The 20,510-nt window shown below is 37.5% G+C and overlaps 2 protein-coding genes and 4 pseudogenes across 6 annotated transcripts; 3 read left to right on the forward strand and 3 right to left on the reverse strand.

Moving 5' to 3' along the window:
* Positions 1 to 642: 642 nt before the first annotated feature.
* AT3G42721 lies at positions 643 to 4,525 on the reverse strand (annotated as a pseudogene; the record flags this gene model as incomplete). The annotated part of the gene is made up of 1 exon: positions 643 to 4,525.
* A 2,134-nt stretch (positions 4,526 to 6,659) lies between these two features.
* On the forward strand, positions 6,660 to 6,902 carry AT3G42722 (annotated as a pseudogene). The gene has a single exon.
* Positions 6,903 to 7,333: 431 nt separating this feature from the next.
* AT3G42723 (ATP binding / aminoacyl-tRNA ligase/ nucleotide binding protein) lies at positions 7,334 to 10,131 on the reverse strand (the record flags this gene model as incomplete). The annotated part of the gene is made up of 4 exons (NM_148809.4): positions 7,334 to 8,317; positions 8,417 to 9,596; positions 9,686 to 9,810; positions 9,964 to 10,131. The coding sequence occupies 4 exons, from the start codon at positions 10,129 to 10,131 to the stop codon at positions 7,334 to 7,336; spliced, it is 2,457 nt and encodes an 818-aa protein (NP_683651.4).
* A 202-nt stretch (positions 10,132 to 10,333) lies between these two features.
* Positions 10,334 to 11,580, forward strand: AT3G42724 (annotated as a pseudogene). The gene has a single exon.
* Positions 11,581 to 11,790: 210 nt separating this feature from the next.
* Positions 11,791 to 12,660, reverse strand: AT3G42725 (Putative membrane lipoprotein). Its single transcript, NM_114140.3, has one exon. The coding sequence runs from the start codon at positions 12,630 to 12,632 to the stop codon at positions 12,024 to 12,026; it is 609 nt and encodes a 202-aa protein (NP_566864.1). The 5' UTR covers positions 12,633 to 12,660; the 3' UTR covers positions 11,791 to 12,023.
* Positions 12,661 to 14,177: 1,517 nt separating this feature from the next.
* Positions 14,178 to 20,045, forward strand: AT3G42730 (annotated as a pseudogene; the record flags this gene model as incomplete). The annotated part of the gene is made up of 16 exons: positions 14,178 to 14,301; positions 14,537 to 15,465; positions 15,547 to 15,739; positions 15,829 to 16,427; positions 16,500 to 16,625; positions 16,712 to 16,876; positions 16,975 to 17,100; positions 17,173 to 17,277; positions 17,367 to 17,456; positions 17,539 to 17,598; positions 17,694 to 17,795; positions 17,862 to 18,092; positions 18,226 to 18,309; positions 18,415 to 19,054; positions 19,594 to 19,856; positions 19,938 to 20,045.
* Between the last annotated feature and the right edge of the window lie 465 nt (positions 20,046 to 20,510).

Below are 20,510 nucleotides of genomic sequence, written 5' to 3' on the forward strand. Positions count from 1 at the left end.
GATCGAAGAAGAAGAACTTGAAGAAGAAGATCGAATTAGATCGAAGAAGTTCGAAGAAGAAGAAGTTGAAGAAGATAGATCGAAGAGGTTTTGTTTGGATGAAATGAGAAGTGAATCGATCGAATTAGGGTTTTCTTTATACACGTAGTCGCAATGTAGTCGTATTTTAGTCACTAATTTTCTTGGATTTGGGCCGCGAAATAAGAAAGCCCAACAACAAAGACAAAAGTCGCCGAATAGTCGTTGAATAGTCGTTACTTTTTATTGGGTTTGGGCTTCAGAATTACTAAGCCCAGCAAATTTATGGTGTGTCGCATGTTAGTCGTAATATCGTTGTTAGCTTTATTGGGTTTGGACTTCGGAATTACTAAGCCCAACAAATAAAAAGTCTGTCGCAAGTTAATCGTATAATAGTCGCAAATTATTTCGGTTTTGGGCTCGGCTAGTCGTCGGCTAGTCGTATTACAGTCGTTAATTTTATTGGGCTTGGGATTTCGACAGCCAACAAATTAATTATATTTATAAGTATTCATGATAATTATAAAATTTCTATAATATTTATTCAAATAATTAAACATGATATGATTCTTAAACAAAAAATTTCAAAAAAATAAAAAAGTTAATATACATATAAGCACACATTTAGAACTCTTCATCATCTTCGATTTCATCATCGTCTGAAGACGATAAATTACATCGAAATTCATCCTCTGGTTCAGCATCTCCGACATCGTAATCGAGTATGATTGGGTTTAGGCTTTCTACCGGATTGTCTAGTACCAGATCTTCAATTGTAGTCAGCAACACAGCTTCATCATTTTCTGTTTGCAAAAGAGTCGGATCATTGTTTTCATATTCTCCAGAAATGTTTCCCCGAGGATTAACTTTTAAAACATTTAGCCAAATGCTTGTTGGTTTCTTTGTATATGGATACGGAATATAACAAACTTGATCTGCCTACGATGCTGAATACACAAATTATACATATTAATAAATATACAAAATTATTTAATAATTTATAGAGAACCTTATGTATTCTTAATTACGTACCTAGAATAAATGGCTCGTATTTATTGTATTTCCTAGATGATAGAACGTCTACAACACCACCATGGCTTTGCCGAGTGCCTCTACCAATCACAGGGTCATACCACTTACACTTAAAAAGTGTGATTTTCAAATTGACGATCCTCTCATACTCGAGTTCTATGATATCAGTTAAGGTACCGTAGAAATCCGCTTCATCAGATGAATCCGCGTAATTTTCTCCTTTAACACATACCCCATAGTTACATGTTTTTTGTCCAGCGCCATGATTTTTCGTATGAAACAAATATCCTCGTGTGAAATACATTGGCCAAGTTTTAACCTTGTTCAGAGGCCCATGCACAATCTCTTGAACCCAAGTAGGAAATGGAGAAGTAGGGTTCCAATATGTTACCTACATAATAAATAAACAATATCAATATCAACATAATTTAAATGATCACTTTTAAAAATTACTAAAATGATGTAGACTTACATATTCTTTAACCCATTGATAATATTCTTCAGCTCTTTTCCCGTAGAGTTCTTTTTCGGACAAGGTTGGATATTTCACATAAAGAAAATCCTCGAACATACTATATTTACAACCGAAGATAAATAAATCAAAGTTATCATAATGAAAATTTTAAATTAAGGAGTGATTTAAAATACCTCTCAAGTGGTTGAAAATAGTCATAATTTCTTAAAAACATATGCATGTGCGCTTTGGTAGTCTTTTTCTGAAAGCCATTCTACGTGCATTTCACCACTTGGACGGTCGACATGCATAAATATGTTAGGTACTCCAAGGACATGATATACAGGAACTTCTCATTCATCAAATCTTGTTAACCTGATTCATGTAATTGATTTTAATTCTGAAGTATAGATTGCGAATCGTAAAATAAATAGTTATATTTACCTTGATTTTGTTTGTATATGATCGGCAAAGTAGTGCTCTGAAAAATAAGCAATCTCGTCATTGATATATGACTCAACAATTGATTCTGCCGCATATCTTTTGTTCTTTGCTTTTCCTTTCAACTTTTTGAAAAACCTCTCAAATGAGTACATCCACCGATATTGGACAGAGCCACCCAATTCAGCTTCGTATGGGAGATGGATAGGTAAGTGTTCCATAACATCAAAAAATGATGGTGGAAAGATCTTTTCCAAGTTACAGATTATTATGTTCTATTTGAGAATTTGAACCCGACTTTTCTGTAAAGTTCTCGAACATAAGTCCCGAAAAAATGCTCCAATCCCTTAAATATATATATATATATATATATATATATATATATATGTGTTTAAGTTAAATCAGAGGTTTAAAAAACATATATTGTACCTGATAATGCAAGGTGGACATTCCGGTCAAGGAGTTCAGCAAAGATAAATGGCAGTAGTCGCTCCATAAAAACATGACAATCATGACTCTTCATGCCTGAAAACTTTCCATTCTCCATGTCTACACAAGTAGCCAAATCTGAAGAATAACCATCTGGGAATTTAACCTCATGTTTCACACATGATAATAAACTCTTTTTGGCTTCTTCGATTAATGCATACGCTGGAAATGGAGCTTTACCCTGACTATCAATATGTAAGTCTGACCGAGAACAAAAATTTTCAATATCCAATCTTGACATGATATTATCTTTTGATTTACCCTTAACACTCATGAGAGTGTTCATGATGTTGTCAAGAAAATTCTTCTCTGTATGCATCACATCAATATTATGTCGAAGATTGAGGTCCTTCCAGTAAGACAACTCCCACAAGATGCTTTTCTTGTGCCAATTATGTTCATTTCCATAGCCTGGCATCTTCTTTTCATGACCGTTCCCACCAACGTCCTTTGTTTTTGCTGGATTTACACTAGCCAACCGCTCGTAATAAACTTGCTCCCCTGTCAAAGACTCGGGTGGATACTCGCTAGAAGCGTCTCTTCCCTTCAGAAAGTCTTTCTTGTTCCTACGGGATGGATGACCATGAGGAAAAAATCTACGATGACAATCAAACCAGCATGTCTTCCGTCCATTGGGTAGATAAAAAGACTTTGTACTTTTCATAAAAATTGGACAAGACAATTTACCATGAGTAGTCCATCCTGATAACATGCCATACGCCGAAAAATCGCTTATTGTCCACAGTAGCACTGCTTTTAGATTAAAATTTTGACTCAATGATACATCGTATGCATCGACTCCAGTAGACCACAACTCTTGTAGCTCCTCAATAAGAGGTTGGAGGAAGACATCAAGACTAGCTCGAGGATGATTTGGCCCAAAATTCAAAATTGTAAGAAATAAGTACTCTGTATTCATGCACATAACAGGGGGTAAATTATATGGAGTCAGAATCACAGGCCACATAGAATGATTACGAGACATGCCAAACGGATTGAACCCATCAGTACACAACCCGAGATAAACGTTACGAGGTTCTTCCGCAAACCGGGGATGTAACTCTTGGAAATATCTCCACTCTGCCGCATTTGAAGGATGATTCATTTCTCCCTCATTTGATTGGTGCTCAGCATGCCATCGCATTGCTGCATCTGTCTTGTGGCTCTGATACATTCTTTTTAACCGGTCCCCAATAGGTAGATACCACATACGACTATATGGTACTTTGGTTCTTCGACGGTCATCTTTAAGCTTCCATCTTTGTGCGCCACAAAATCGACAATGATCTTTTTTTTCGTCTTCTTTCTAGAAAAGCATACAATTGTTCGAGCAAACATCAATCGTATGATATGGAAGTCCTAAATTGCGCATCAACTTTTCGGTTTGGTAATGTGAACTAGTAGCCTGGTTTCCTTCTAGTAAAAAATCTGTAAACATTTCGCAAACAGAATCCACTAACTTTTCACTCATATTATAATCTGCCTTGTTCTGCATGAGTCGAGATGCTAAGGATAACTGCGACTGGCCTTCACGACAACCATCGTACAATGGAGTATTTGCACCTTCTAACAAGTCGTAGAATTTCTTTGAATGGTTACGGACCGGTTCTTCCACATTCTGATAACTACTATCCTGATGATAACTATCCTGATGATATTATCATCAAACCCCACGTTAAAATTAAATGCATCGTTCACCATATCCACATATGGATTTTCTACAACATTACCTACTTCTTCAGGATTAGAACTAAAATACGTCCTATCCGTGTAACTAGTTCCTATATCCATATTCAATTCTTCTCCATGCTTATACCAAACATAATAATCAGGCATAAATCCTTGACTAAACAAATGACTACTAACTCTTCTACCCGAGATGATGTGTTTTTCATTCTTGCATACACTACAAGGACAATGAAATTTACCTCGACTACTCTGTACTATAGGCTAACTATTAGCGAATGTCATGAACTCCTCCACTCCTGCGACATATTCGGCTGACAAATTTCCCGTTACTTCATCAATTCTCTTGTACATCCAATCTCAATAGAAACCGCCACCACCGCTATAATTGAAGTTTCCCGCCATTATAGCATAAACGAAACTTATATGTGTTTCGAAATCGTTTTTTTCTTTTGATGTTGTTTTGATTTGTTGGTGAATAAGAATGAAGAGTGCCGTGGATTATATAGAGGATTTTTTACGACTACTATACGACTAAACATTGTAGACGCTCAGAAATTAGGTGTACCTACCCAGTAACGCGTAAAACGTTTTCCAACCATATTATACGACAATTATGCGACTATGTTACGACAAAGGAAAAGTAGTCGTATTATCGTCGCCGGATTTACGACTATTGTCTATAGTCGGATATGTAGTCGTCAAAAAACGACTACTTTACGACTACATATTTTTCTCAGGAATGTTGTCGTCCAATAGTCGTATTTGGACGACTATGTACCGACTAAATAGTGTAGTCGCTAAAGTACGACTATGTAACGACCAATTTTTCTGTTGTCGTAAAGTCGTCGTCCAGCAGTCGTAAATTAGTCGCAAAAAAGGACGACTACATTGTTAGTCGCCTTTCGTAGTCGTCGTTTGTCTGTTTTCTTGTAATGAATTTCTAGATTGAATCTAGTCCTTAGATTGGTTTATGTTTTTTTCTTTTGACGTTTAGGCTATTTTTTCCTAGGTCAACTTCATGCATGTGTGTGTATTGGTTTTTAAGATATTTTTGCTGCAAGAATGATGTGATTTTTTAGTATATAAACTTGAAATTCTTGGTATTAAAATCGTCTCGTCTTTTGGTTTTATGTTCTAGAACATGTCAGTTTTTATTGTGACGAGCCTTGAGGATATAGTTATTGATCATTACATGTCAGTTTTCTTATAATTATCTTATTAAATTTTTTAAAACAAATTTCCATATAATGTTTTGTGAATAAATAAAAAATAAAATTTGTTTGACATATGTCAAAATCTGAGATCGTTCAAATAACCACGTATCATGATCTCGTAAGTTACGAACTTTCAAAACCATACTTTATATAATAAGATAAAGTAATATTCATAAATTTATTTGTTGACATTTATTAACTATTAAATTTAACAAAATCTCATAGCATTTAAATAAAATGACAACTAAAGATTTAAAAAATCTAATAATCAATTTAATATTTTCCTGTATTTAGATATTAGTAAACAATCGAAAGTGGAAAATACTAACTGGAAATATTTAAACTGCTGAAATAATTATTGTGTGAGCTACCTGATTTCTTATTCATCAATATATTTATTATAAAAAAAATTGAAGTTCAATCTTTGTTATAAACTTATAATTCAAAATGGCTTTTAAAAGAACAATATATTTTTTTCTTAAAATTGTATAAGCTAATAAAATATACTAGATACACATATGTATATTTTACTAGATAAGACCCGCTTAAATAGGCGGGTGTAAGATATAAATTTATTCAAATATTTATAGATAATATTTAAAATTTGAATAGTAAAATAGTGATTCACACACTTTTTCTAATATTTAATTTAGTAATTTTTGAATTAAATAAAATTTCAATCATACACATTCAATTTTACTATACATTTTAACTATCTCTTTCATCATAATAAACTGCCTTTTAATTCTATACACTCTAACTTATTGATGATATTTGAATTTGAAATAGTAGCTCATATTTTTATACATATTCTATACACTCCATCTTATGGTTAGTTTTCCTTTTTAATTAAGAAAATTATAAGTTAAAATTTTTATATATAGAAATATAAATTAGTATATGTAAATATGTTTATTTCTTTTTTTTAAAAAAACTTTTTTTTGACATATGTTAACATCTCAATGGTATACCTGACATGTGTCATGATCTCGTGAGTTAGTAACTTTCAAAACCGTACTTTATATAATAAGATACGGTCTATATTATCAATTTGAAACGACATAATATAATTGAGAGGAGATTAAAGATTGGCGAGGAAGCAAGAACATAATCTGTCACCGCTTCGATCAATTCTTATGTAAGTTTTTTATGTCCGTTTCTTCTAGGTTTTAATTTGATGAAGTCAGATTTGGATTTTAGTCGAAGTCGATTTCTATTAGGTTGCAATACTTTTTCCTAATAAGTAGTTGACTTTGAGTTTAAGCTTCATGTTTTAGGTACGACTAGATATGGAGTCAGTCTCTATGTGTTGCATGGCTTCAATAGATTGTCTTCCAGATGAGCTTCTTGTCGGAATCTTGTCCTTCATTCTCACTAACGAAGCTGCTTCAACCTCTATTCTCTCCAAGAGATGGAGGACTCTCTTTGCTTTCAGTCATAATCTAGACTGTAACGATTCCATATTTTGTCACCCCAGAAAGAATAAACGAAAGAGCTTTCGGTATTTCCTGTACAAAACATTGGCTAATTTGGAAGGATATAGCCGTATAAAGAAATTGTCATTAAAATTTGATGAAAAAAGTGTATGTCTAAACAAAAGAATATAAGAGAAGGGCATGGCAAGCTTGTTGTTAACCACTGGATATGTAATGCCCTGGAACACGGTGTCTCTGAGCTTCATCTATGCTTCGAATATATGGGGTGGTACTAATAAGACCCAAAATGGGCTATCAAGTTAAGTAACAGAAAGGAGATGAGATAGTAGAAGAATTAGAGATGGGAAGCAGAAGATTCAGAGAAGGAAAGGAAGAAGAAGAGACGAGATGAAGAAGATAAACTTTTCTTTGTTCATAATCGATAAGTGTTTCAGAAACAAAAGCTAATGTTAAATAGAAGAACTAAAGAAAACATGCTTTAAACAATAAGCCATAAACGACAGCCCATTAGGCCCAAATCATAATCTATCAATACTCTCCCGTTGAGATTCACCATGTCCTCATGGTGGAAGGAATTGAAAATGAAACTCTCGGGCATTGATCATTGCCTTGTTCGCCTTAGTCTCGTGTTTTGTCTTAGCTCTAGGATCGATTGTACCGCCAAAACCTGTTTGGCTAGAGCCTCTCTCCTTGCCCTCCTTATGTGTGACCCCAAACTGTTTCCACCTACTCATTTCAGCTGACCTTTTCAACGCACGTGTATTCTCTAATGATGAGACTCCATTCGAAACCAACAACATCTCCAACATCATGCAACACTTGTAAACTCTATCCTGCTGTTTTGAAAAACTCCCAACCATCAGCCTAACCTTGTCTTCTCCTGTCTTTAACCCTAAGACTAGGTGATCTTCAATCTCGCGTTTCTGTTTTTCCACACAGACATCAACTTCAATGGTTGCTTTAACGTTCTCTTGTTCCATCACTTGACCAAGAAACACTTCTGGTGGACGGGTGAATTGCATCTTAACAAGGATCCCAATTTGTTCAAACTCATTGAACCAAGAAACTTCCTTTGGATATTCAGTACTTAACTTCATTTCTTGATTTTCACCCCTCTTCTCATCTTCACAGTCTCGGTCATTAGTGACTTCTACACAACTAACGTTACTCTCCCCTTTTAAAGCTACCTTGTCCGCAAGGTAGTAAGCAACAATTCCACAATCGCTTTCTAATTCATTTCTCATTCCTCCTTGCTCCTTTTCACTTCTCATCTTCACCCTTTTAGTACCTTGCTCAAGATCTTTATTCTTAGGACATAGAGTGACCCAATCTTGGTTATGGATGAAGGAAAAACTCTGATTCTGCCAATTCACCTCTGTCTCTCCAAGTTTTGAAAGCCATTCATACCCTAAGATCACATCCACAACATCTCGTTTCAAATCCCACACGCAATAATCTTCAACTATGTCGATGTCGTTAATCCGCAAAGAAATCTCTTGGCAGCTCCTTTTAACGTCACTAGCTAGTCTATAGCTAAAAGACACCTTATCAATACTCGAATCCACAACTGGCAGCTTGAGTTGAGTAGCCAACCTCTCTTAAATAAAGTTGTGTGTAGCTCTAGAGTCAACTAGCACAATAACTTCCTGCTGCAAAATATAGCCATAGAATCGCATTCCCCTGCATGTGGCCACTTCTGTCCCTGGAAGCTCATGTTCCTGTTTTAGTGTACCTGTATCTTCATTCGCAGGCCTTGGTGTGTCCTTAAGATCCTCCCTCATGTATCCCATTAACACCATGCTCCTTAACTCCGCTTGTGTAGTTGGGTAGACTTTTGGTTCTGTTTGTACTGACAACCCACTTCCATAGACCATAAGACTGTTACTTTCTTCTAGCCATTGAGCTGTATCCATCATTTGTACAATGCCATTCGGTTTCAATTCTCGAACTGCAGTTTGCAAACTAGGCTGCAACCCTTGTAAGAACAATGCCTCCAAGCCTTGTCCTGGTAAAATAACTGAGCCTAGACAAAGAGCTTCGAACCTTTCTCTATACTCCCGAACTGATCCTTCTTGTTGGATTCCCGAATAATGAGGTTGATGATTTACCTTCATTGTTGTCTTTGTCTCTCGGGCCATCATACACTTAAATTCCTTCCAGCTTGTAGGTGAATTCTTTTTCCAGAGATGCTTTATCCATTGACCAATGTCTCCTTCCAAGTTAGAATAAACAATTTGTAACCTCTCCTGCTCCGGGATGTTATTCTCACCAAAATAGTTCTCAAAGTTGCTAAGACATCTTCTTAGATTTTCATCTAAGGGCCTTGACACTCTAGCTTCCCTATGTTCCTCTTCACAATGTGAATCCTTCACTAATGGAGGCAGTCTTTCCCTTCCAACCATAGCTACTTGTGACTGTTTTTTCTGACCCTTCCAAGCAGCGTCTCTGCTAATAATATCATGTTCCACCTCCATAGCGACTTGAGGAGCTGTTCCTTGAAATCCAATGTATAATACTCTTATACTATCAGCAGCATTATCATTCTTTTCCTGAGAATCTAATCCGACTTGCTCCCATGCTTTCTTCGAGTTGGTCCAAAACAATGACCCATTTCTGGCACTTTGTTCACTTGACCTAATGTCACCATCCTTGCTTTCTCGGTATCGTTTACGTTCCCATGATTTCCTTCTAGAAACAACACCATCACTAGATTCTTGGGAATCAGATCCATAGTAACCAGAGAAAGACCTTCTGTGACTTTCTTGTCTAGCCACTAACAACCGTGGAAATGGCACTGTCGAGTCAAGCCAGGAAGAGCGAGGTCTTTTACCAAGTTTCTTAATGGATTGTTTGTTGATTTGTGTTGAGGGATCGATCATGAGACGTCTCTTTCATGTTGTCTTTTCTCTAACCTTATGATGGCTCTGATTAACAAAAATAAATCCTCTCCTGCGAGCTTGTGTAACATGGGTTCTTCTTCCCCTGCGAGAATGCATCGCCGTTGGAAGCTCTGAGACCCAAGGATTGGGAGAAGCTTCTAGAAATTCAGTGCCCACCAAGTGTTCGACAGAATTCTCAAGAGAGATGTCTGGGTTTTTTGTTGGGTTTGCTTCAGCTCTCGTGGTGATGACTTGATGGAGCTCGTGATGCTCTTGGTTCTTCATCTTAGGTGGTTCGTCACTTGTATCACCGGGAAAAACTTTGCAAATATTTCACGGATGCCTCGTCGATACTCCTCTTGTTGTGCTTGGAGCCTTTGGACGACGGAATCGAGCTTCTCTTCTAACTTCTCAACGAATCGATCAAGTATTGCTTCAAGATCTGTGACTGTGATGGCTTGAGCAGCTTGAGTAGCCATGATTTCAACTCTCAATGAAAGCACCAATTGATAAGACCCAAAATGGGCTATCAAGTTAAGTAATAGAAAGGAGATGAGATAGTAGAAGAATTAGAGATGGGAAGCAGAAGATTCAGAGAAGGAAAGGAAGAAGAAGAGATGAGATGAAGAAGATAAACTTTTCTTTGTTCATAATCGATAAGTGTTTCAGAAACAAAAGCTAATGTTAAATAGAAGAACTAAAGAAAATAGGCTTTAAACAATAAGCCATAAACGACAGCCCATTAGGCCCAAATCATAATCTATCAGGTACCTTGATCTCCCATCTAAAATCTTCACCAATACAACACTCGTTAAGTTGTCATTGGGAAGAGAATGTTGCATGTCAAGCTTTCCTTTCGATATATCTCTCCCAGCGCTAAAGGTTCTCGCTGCTTGCTCTGCACTTGAGGACTTAACATCAGAGGTATCATTCAAAAACACCACAAGTCATATCCAGCAGTCTGTTGTCTAATATCAACATAATTATGCCGCGTATTCTTGGATTATTACACTTGACACACTGAGCGTTGTCGACCTCCACTACTCTGATTATACTCTGCCGGGGTCTCTGCATTGTAATTTGGATTCACTTGCCAAAGTTACACTGGACATTACTTTCGCAAAAAAATCAAATGGGCTGCTGGTTTACGGGGATGTGGAATCTCATCAGCGGGATACGCAACGTCAAGACCCTGCACCTGACTTCTTCTGCTGTCGAGGTCAGTTTTAGTGTATGCTCTCATCATCTTTTGCCTATAAACAAGAAAAATATTCTTTGTGTGTATATTTCAGGTGATTTTAGTATGCTGCAAAGGTGGACTACCTGTTGTCAACAACCTCCTTGAGTTATTGTTTTCGTGTTAAAAAAAATGTTTTAGGAAGCTTCTGCCACTTATGCTGAGCGTTCTCCAAACCTAAAACTCTGGTTCTCTCGGTACGAAGCAAACCCTTAAGAAATCTTACTTAATAATATGACTGGCATTACATTAAAGTAGTGTCTCTTCTTGATGTTTCAGGGTCTGCATCGTTACATATTTAAAAGAAATCGGTTTGTGGGGATTCATATTCCCACAAATAACCAAGTAAAGATATTGAGTATCATGCATTATCAAGGAAGTGCACACGTGCTGAAACAGATTAGCCATTTCTTACTGGAAATGGAGTGTCTTGAAGTTGTGAAAGTTGTCATCTCCAATGGATGACCCCCAAAAGGTGCAACTCACAAAGGATCTATTGGAACTTGCCACCGCTTCACCCAAGCTCAAGATATTGAAGAATCTGTTGAAGCTTGCCACCGCTTCACCCAAGCTCAAGATATTGAAGAACCTGTTGAAGCTTGCCACCACCTCACCCAAGGTCAAGATATTGATACGAGATACGGTATCACATACAACCGTAGAGGTTTCCAAAACCCGAGTCCAGTCTTAAAGAGTTTCTAGTTAGGTTTTTGGTGCTTTTCCCTTTTGGATTAGGTTGTTTTTGGTTCTTCTTCTTTTTACATTAGGATGTGTTTGATCGTTGAGCCGAATAATTTGCTTTGAATCTCTGAGATCTTAGGAACAGCTAATGGATCGTAGTATGATGATATTAAGACATCTTTCTTATGGTTATGAAAGAATGCAAAATAAATACATGCATCTTTGTACTAGTGTATGTATGTAAATTACCCACTAATGGTGGATGTACGAGAGAAAAAAATACAAGATCAACCATTACTAGGACAATTCAAGTAGCCATACATATTACTTACAACATTGTAGAAAACCTAACAAAGTTTTGTAACAGCAAATAAATAATTTTCTTAACTAAGACATAAAATATAACTTTGAAGTTTGAACAATAATCACAAACTATAGATTCATAAAAACACTTTAACCTTCGAAATCTGTTTTAACCCACTGAACATGTTTCACATTCATCTTCTCGTCCAACTCCATTTTCTTTAAATCCGAACTAGTCCCATCTTCAGCGGTCGAGACTCTTCGGTTACATTTTCTTCTAAAAGAATCTTCACTCTCAACATCTAACCCTTCGAACTCTCTAACCCAATAACAATGTAACAAACAAGCCAGCACTAGAACCATTATCTGTAACGGAATCATCGCCACGAAAACACCACATTCTACTCTAACCAAAGCTTTAGCCTCTCTAGGGTCTCGAGTCGATATCAGCAAAGAAAGACTCTGTTTCTCTCTACTAAACAACATTAAAACTGCAATAAACTGACCCGTCAGTGAGGAAACATGAAGCGTTATCCGCGCGATGAAACATGATCGAGATTGGTGCGAAGAGGCACTACCGAAAGAGGAGATCAGAGAGACGAGTGAGACTGCGAGGAAGGCTAAACCGAGTGAAGTTGGAGGGTTTCTAAGAAGAATGATTGGTACGAAAGAACAGAGGGAGAGGAGGAGGAGAGTGAAATTCAGACACGATACGAGAATGTTTTGGAACAAACATAACTTTCTGTGAAAAGAAGCCATTGATGTTTTGTGAAATTATGTTTTTTTTGTTTGTTTCAAGTTTTATATAGGTAAAGTAAGAAACTAAGCGCCCGTTGGGGAGAAGATGTAACGGCTATGATGAGGTTTAACGGTTATATTGACATAATGGGCTTCACAAAAGTATTGTAATAGATTTTTGACCTTTAGCCTCACGAAAATGACGGTCGTATATATTTGAATTAGTAATACTATTTTATCATTATTGTTTACATAAATGCCTGAAACTAAATTGCTTTTTTTTTTCTTTTCTTCTCAAAGACCTAAAACTAAATTGCTACTCGAATAGAAATTTGAAAAGGATTATTATTTTTGATATATTTCATGTTGTCCATAAAATACTCTTTTATGTCAATTGTATTTTTTAAGCATCTAAAATATTTAAATTTTTCTTCTTTCTCAATTGCAATATTTTAATATTTTATTTACATATACATAGACTATACCAAAAATCCCAAAAAAGATTATAAAAATATTGAGGTACAATATGAGCTTATAAGATTACTGTTTAACTGCAAAAGAAATTGTGTCTTGACTCCATCCAAACCCACGTGTCAACAACTGCGTGCAAAACAACATGTGTTCGATGAGTAATCGTACGATTTCCAAGATCAACCTTGGTCGTTGGGTATATATTTCGGTAAAAAAATCATCGTCGAAACACAATCGATCATTAATTCTTTTATTTGTCACTGTAGTTAAGCCAATTGAAACTCTAATAAAAAATTAAGAGCTTAAAAACAATAGAATATGCATCTAAAGATTTTTCTTTCCTTCAAACCAAGACACAATCTTTAATAATATAATTAAAACAAAAAAGGTAAACATAAAACAAAGATGTTTGAAGACACCAAAAATAGGACGGTGAAATTTGACACAAGTAATAAAAAATAAGGTTTGTATTAATCAACGGAAAACCATAGATTAGACCATTAGAGCATTCTCATTGCATAATTATTTTTTTAGTGTCTCAAAACCAATATATTTAATATTTTAATATTAAAAGCAAACTAACCATTAAAAAAAAATTTACAGAAGTGGACGAAAAAAGATTTGCTCTCACCGTTTGTCAAAGTGAGAACTGGTTTTTACGGTTTGTCTTTTCATTCAATTTCGGACCAAATTACCTTGGGAAAACTTAATAATGGCACAAACCAAACCGTGCAGCAGTTCGTATCGGTTCAGTTGATGGCATAAACCAAACCCTACAGCAGTTGGTTTCGGTTTAGTTGATGCGGTTCAGTTTTGAAAAAGACAAAACAAAAAAACTGAAACGAAGAAACCGAAGAAAAAGAAAAAGAGAAGAGAGTAACGGAGAGATTTGAGAGAGAATTAGAAAGCGAAACGAAATTCAGTATCCATTGTTTCAAAATTCGACATAACTTCGAATTGTTGGGTAGTTGAATTGAGTCACTGAACTCCCACATCCGGGGAAGAGAAAGTTACTGTTTTTCCCGGCGAAGCCAAGAAAAAGTTACTGTTTATTCCGACGAAATTTGAACCTCCGGCGAGATAGCAACTTTAGCTATGGCTGGGAATAAAGCAAACGAAGAAGTCCCGAGGAAGCAGCATGGTCCAGGGAAGGAGAAGCGGGTATTAAGAGTTTCCCCGCAGAGAAAACGCTCTGCGACAAAGGCAACGGAGGAACTGGGTTAGAATCTCTAATTTACCGTTTGTTTTCTTTGGGTGTATCAGAATTGTAAAGCTTGTTTGATTAAAGGGTTAGAACTAGTCGGAATTTAGCATATCTTTAGGATGAAAAATTGAGAAGTAGAATTGGAAATCTCTGTTTCCGCCAAAAATATGATTTTGAGTTATAATCTGGAAAATGTCTGTGTACGTACACTACTTCGGTTTGCTTAACAATATATCACGTTTAATTGCAGGTAGTCCAAGTGTTGCTCCGATTGAAGATCTTACAGTTGAAGAGTTACCACCAAGACTCTTTGCTATAGACCGGTACCCTTCCGAGACAAAGATGAACGCGTACTCTAAACCGGAGTACATTTCTAACATAGCAAATGTACTAAAGGGGAAACCAGAGATGCAGTTTCTTCTCGATTCTCCATTTGGGGAACTTTTTAAAATACCCAAAAACAAGGCATCTTTCAATGCTAAGCTTGTCCTTGGACTAATATGCTGTCAGTTAGTGACAAAGAAGGTGAATGAGATGTGGATTGTATTCGGTGGTCATCCAATCAGATTTGGATTAAGAGAATTTAGTATCCTAACTGGGCTGGAATGTGGGAAGTATCCCAAGAAGAAAGACGTGGAGGATGTTATCAGTGTGAAACCTGAGTGTGAGAGTGTTTGGAAGACTCTGTTCGATGAGAGGTTTGGGGACACGGTTCCAACAATTGCTGATTTGGTGAGCTGGCTGCAGGAGGAGGAAAGCATGGAGGGGTGGAAGCAACTGGCACTATCTCTTATTATTTTGGTAGACGGTGTGGTAGCGGCCCACAGTAACCCCAACAGGGCTACTTCGAAGACTGTCGAGATGACGAAGAACCTGGAGTTCTTCTGCAAATACCCATGGGGAAGGGTGTCCTTTACCCGTACTTTGGGGAGGATAGCAAAATTCCAAACTCCTTACGATGCTCAACAACTAATAAGGGGTTTACTGGTAGGGTCTTATGCACTACATGGCTTCCCATTAGCTCTCCATCTTTTAGCTTTCGAAACAATCCCATCAATTGCTAAGCTAGGACCTGATGATGTACCTAACAGGACATTTGCTGAGAGGTCTATCCATCGTCTTGCCTCACTGCGGGCAATCCGGACATCTCGTTTTTTGGAGTGTGAGGCTGCTGATGAGGTGTGTTAAATTGTGTATGTACGTACATAATAAGTAAATGTACATTATCTATGGTTAACATACTTATTTGTGTAGGTTGAGGTCAACTATATTGTGAAACCAGCTGATAGTGTTTGTCCTCCATCTCTTTCATGGGATGATGAAGTTGATGATCCAAGGGTTGATTACATTGAGGCACTGTTGATAGATGGGCACCAGTGGCAGGAGGATGAATGGGTTGGAGGCTATGCTAGAGTACCAAAGCAGGTGCGACCACCACAACAAGAAGAGATAGGTAAGTATAAGTATAAAGGTTGGTTACAAATTTTTTTGTTATTTCACCCAGAAGAAAACCAATTAATAGCAGCAACTGGTCTATTGTAGATGTTAAGAGGAAACGAAATGCACCGGGCCCGAGCCCTAAAGAACCTGCTATGAAAAAACAGAAATCTGAAATGGACTGTGATAATGAAGAAAATGCTGAGGATTGTTTTGGAGAGGCTGTGCCTGAGAAGTTTATTGTTGAAATGAGGAGGTCTTTCAAGAAGCTGGAAGACCAAATGTATCAAATGCAAGAAGATATGAAAGACTTTGTCCGTGAGCAGATACGTGCTGCCCTTGATCCAAAAGGCAAAAGGCCAAAACAAACCATACCTTCCCATGATTCGCGGGAACCACCTACTTCTATGGATAAGGCACCGGTTACTGCGAAGAAGCCATCGAGAAGGATGTCTACAAAAGGAAGCACTGGAACGAGAAAGTCTTCAAGGCTGACCCGTGTTTCTCATGATGTGGACACTCCTGCGCTTTCTGTTGGCTGTAATTCCAAAGAGGAAGATTTGGATGTCCCTGGAGTACATACCACTACTGTCGGCGGAAGAAGAAAACCTTCAAAGCCGAAGAAAAATGTTTCTTTTGCTGTTGACACTACTGAGCTATCTGATTCCAATAAGGAAGATATGCAAGGATTCATTGATGAACAGGTAAGGCATGTACGTACATTGCTAAATATTTTATAATCCATAGGTATAACTGTATTGTCTGCTTCGATACAGTATGGCGCTAATAATGAAAGTGATTTTACTGCAAATGATGGATTGGATTCTTCGGCCGCTGAAGAAGAGATATTAGACACTGGATTTTTAATAGTTCCTTATGCTGGATCCACACAATCCCATCCGGTATGTCGTCTACTAATACTCTTAACAATCCGTTTAAATGGTGTATGTACATATTCGCTTAAGAAGTTAGTTAAACTATGTTTCAGGATAGAGGAAATTTTGTTGTTGGTAAGACTGTCCTTTTAGGTTCAATGTCTGGGACTGTCTATGTTACACAAGAAGGGAGGCCTGTGGAAGAAGCTACTATTGACACCGAGATGGAAGAAGTTCCATCTAATGTGTCTGCAAGAGTTTCAAAGGTAGATCTTCTGGTAATAGTTATATACAGATTTCCATTACTATATGCATATATATTACATTAAGTTCTCCACTTATCTATCGCTTAACTCTATGGTAGCCTATGTTTCAGGATAATGGACCAAAGGTTGTTGCTGAACCTGGCTTAGTTGGTACCCATACAGGGGCCGATGAAATAGCTGATGCTGACACAGAGATGGTAGACAATCCATCAGGTTTACCTTCAACATCTGCACAGGTATGTGTTAGTCACTTGTTCTTTTTCTATATGTGTACGCCCATAAGACTTTGAAACTTATTTTTGTTTCAGGAAGAAGCAAGAGATGCTTGTGCTGCGACTGAAGCTAATGGCAGCGAGTCCGAAGAAACTTATGAGCCTTCTGATGGAGATACAGCTCACATACCTGGCACAAGTGTACGTACATTTTTGTCACTATGGTCTGTGTACATATATATTGTTTCATACATTACTAAAAAGTTGCTTTCCTTTGATAAATTCTACAGGTTGAGGCGGCAAGAGAATCCAAATTAGTGACAGGGATGGAAGTTGAAATACCTGAGAAGACCCACATTGATCCCCCGTCACCATTTCAAGTAGTTAACAATGTAAGCTAACTCTTGCTGAAAATAAAATGTACTATTAACTGTTCAAATGTATAAAATTTATATTATGCAGGTCACACGGGAGTTGGATACCAAAGTCGTTGGTGATTTGGCTGCAGCTACTGATGTGGAGGTAACAATTTGTGTGTTTCAATTCCTATTCTCGGAATAGCATACATAGGATTATATGTGTACATTATATAGACTTGTGTACGTTAACTTGCACAGATAGTGATGGAAGAGCCGGGTATTGTCGAGGGGTCTGTAGGAACTGAGGATCCTAACCCAGGGTCAGATGAAGCAGAAAAGACCGCTATTCCTAAAAATAATGTATGTACCTATTTTAAACATAGAAAAACGTATAAAACTGTTGTTGACAATCATATTTGTTAACAGGATGAATCAGACAATGTTGCTGCTGTCGAAGCAAAAGAAGAAAAAAAAGCATCCCCAAAGGTCCCAAAAAAAGTGAAGAAGCAACTTGTCTATGAACAGGATGATGCCCATCCTGATGGTTTTAAGGCAAAAACAGTCTTGGTGCCCGATGTACCAACTCAACAGACAGAGGTTGTTATCAGGGCTGGAAATGTCTCATACAACCCCCTGGACATGGTTGACCCTTCAAAAGTAAAGGAATTCAGCAATATCTTTAAAGGACCCTCTGTGTAAGTACATTATATTAAAATGGATTATTTAATATCTCAATCATCATTTTTGCAAGTCTTAAGCTTGTTATCAAATATTTTTCTGGATTTACAAGATTCACACTCTTTTCGGGTTTCGCAAAGTGCCCAACGAGTTTTTTGCGAACCTTCTAACACCTGGTGAATGGGTCGAAAGTTCGGTACGTTGCATTTATATACGTACACTCCTTGTTATAAATTGTACATAGATGATTAAATTTTTGGTGGAAGTGTACGTACACTGATATATTTTTTGAACATTTCAGCATTTAGAAATGATGGCAACGTTGATGTGGCACAAGAACGGGGAACAGATGATAGCAAACAGATGTATTGTATTGGACATGATGCTGACGCATCTACTTACCAAGCGGGTGGGCGACTTCAAGAAGTGTATTAATAAGAACGGGTTCAAATGGGGTAAATTTCTGTCCGACATTGCTAATGGAGTACACGTAAACTGTGAACCCAATATGAAGTGGCTGAAGGATGTCGATGTTGTGTATGATCCGATGAACTGGAAGGGTGAACATTGGGTTGCTTTGGGAATCAACCTTAATGAACGGCTAATAACTGTGTATGACGCTTTAATATCGCACACGCGAGAGTCGGCTGTGAAGGCGAGAATGACTCCTATTTGCGAAATGATGCCGTACTTAGTCAGAGCGATGTGCCAGGATGTATTGATTTTTCCGTACTCAGTTGAACCTTTTGAGTATGTGCGTTGTCCTACCGTTGCTCAAAACCCAACTACAGGAGATTGCGGGCCTTACACGATGAAGTTCTTGGAGTTGCTTGCGTTTGGACACCCTTTTTCGGAATTGACAACCATTCGAGAAACAGATATGGTCTTCTACCGTCAGAAATACTCGGTTGACATCTACGAGCACAGCAAGCGTGAGGACGGTACTATGCAATTTCTTTAATCGTCCAAGAACAATATTCTGATTCTTTGCAACTAATTATTTTGAACAAACCTATCTTTGATATATGATTGCAACTACATTTAATTTGGAGATTGTCAGAAGTTAATTTAGTTTCCTCGATCACTCTCTTGTCGTACACATCGTTCACTTCTAATTACATAATGTAAATGTGTACGTACACGTTAAATTAAGCTTGTCATATATCTATATGTCTCGTACACTGCATATTAACTTTATAACATAACTCAAGTGATAAATTGATTTGACAGCCAACGCTTACCAACACATGTATGACATTCATTTCAACCGTAATTGCCCCAACCAAATTCACAGTAGTGGTTATTAAAGTGAAGAAATTACTGACGATCTCTGACTATCTCATTTCAAACGATTCTTCCCGACGATTTACCCGACTCTTCCCGACGATTTACCCGACTCTTCCCGACGATTTACTCTCGAAGATAGCTAAGAACCTGGCTGACCAATGCTGGTCCGACCTTGGTCCATTGGTACGATCAGGCACTCGTGGAAGAGACATTGTCTACCGTCCGGATGTCCTCAAAGATGCCAATATTCTCACCTTGTGTAACTCGCCCGATGACTTCCAAGCTGGAGGGGGCTACAATCCCTCCGGATCCGCTGATGAAGGCCGACATCGACCATTTTTCTTAAGTTTTTTTGCAGCTAATAATCCCACAGCCGTGTATTACGAAGGTATTCGTGTTCTAATGCATGAACGAAACATCAATGGAGCCATCAAGCTCTTACACCGTCATGCTCCAGTACGAGCAAATGCAACACTTGCATGCGCCATTGTATTCATATGTGCTGGGTATGATTAAATGGGCGGCTTGTTTCTACAGCTCTTCACCCGCAACCATTATCCATTGGACTCGGTTGCCACTCGAGTTTTGGGTGATGAGTTCATCGAGGAAATAAAGAAGTCTGACCCTCCATACAGCAATACATAAGGTCCTACTTTCTCTTATCCTACCAGCCATGGAATTAGTATGCCTCCTTGCGCCTTATATTGTTACATGGTATCAGGAGCTTTCCAAAACGTTTGCAACCGCTGTTACCTCTGGTCGTGTGCCAGGCGTGTTAGTCAAATGCTATAGTTATTCCATTCTACTTTATATGTTTGTTTATGTTATCCGCTATGTCATGTTTCAAATTATGATAAGGCTTCTACTATGTTGTTTATGTTTATGTTGAAATTATATTATTGCTTAAGAAATTTGCAAGGTGTGTTATGTTTCTTCGGATTATTTTTCAGCCAAATTCGCATATGATATTTAGTTCCCGTAGTAAATGTAAATTGTGGATATTAAAATCTAAGCGTCCACAACTACGTACACGTGCATCTACCAAATAATACTTAAAGGTTTTTGGTTTATCTCGGAAAACTAGATATGGACGTACGCTAGCATGAGATA

This window comes from Arabidopsis thaliana, chromosome 3 (genome assembly GCF_000001735.4).
Source record: "Arabidopsis thaliana chromosome 3, partial sequence".
NCBI classification, from domain to species: Eukaryota; Viridiplantae; Streptophyta; class Magnoliopsida; order Brassicales; family Brassicaceae; genus Arabidopsis; species Arabidopsis thaliana.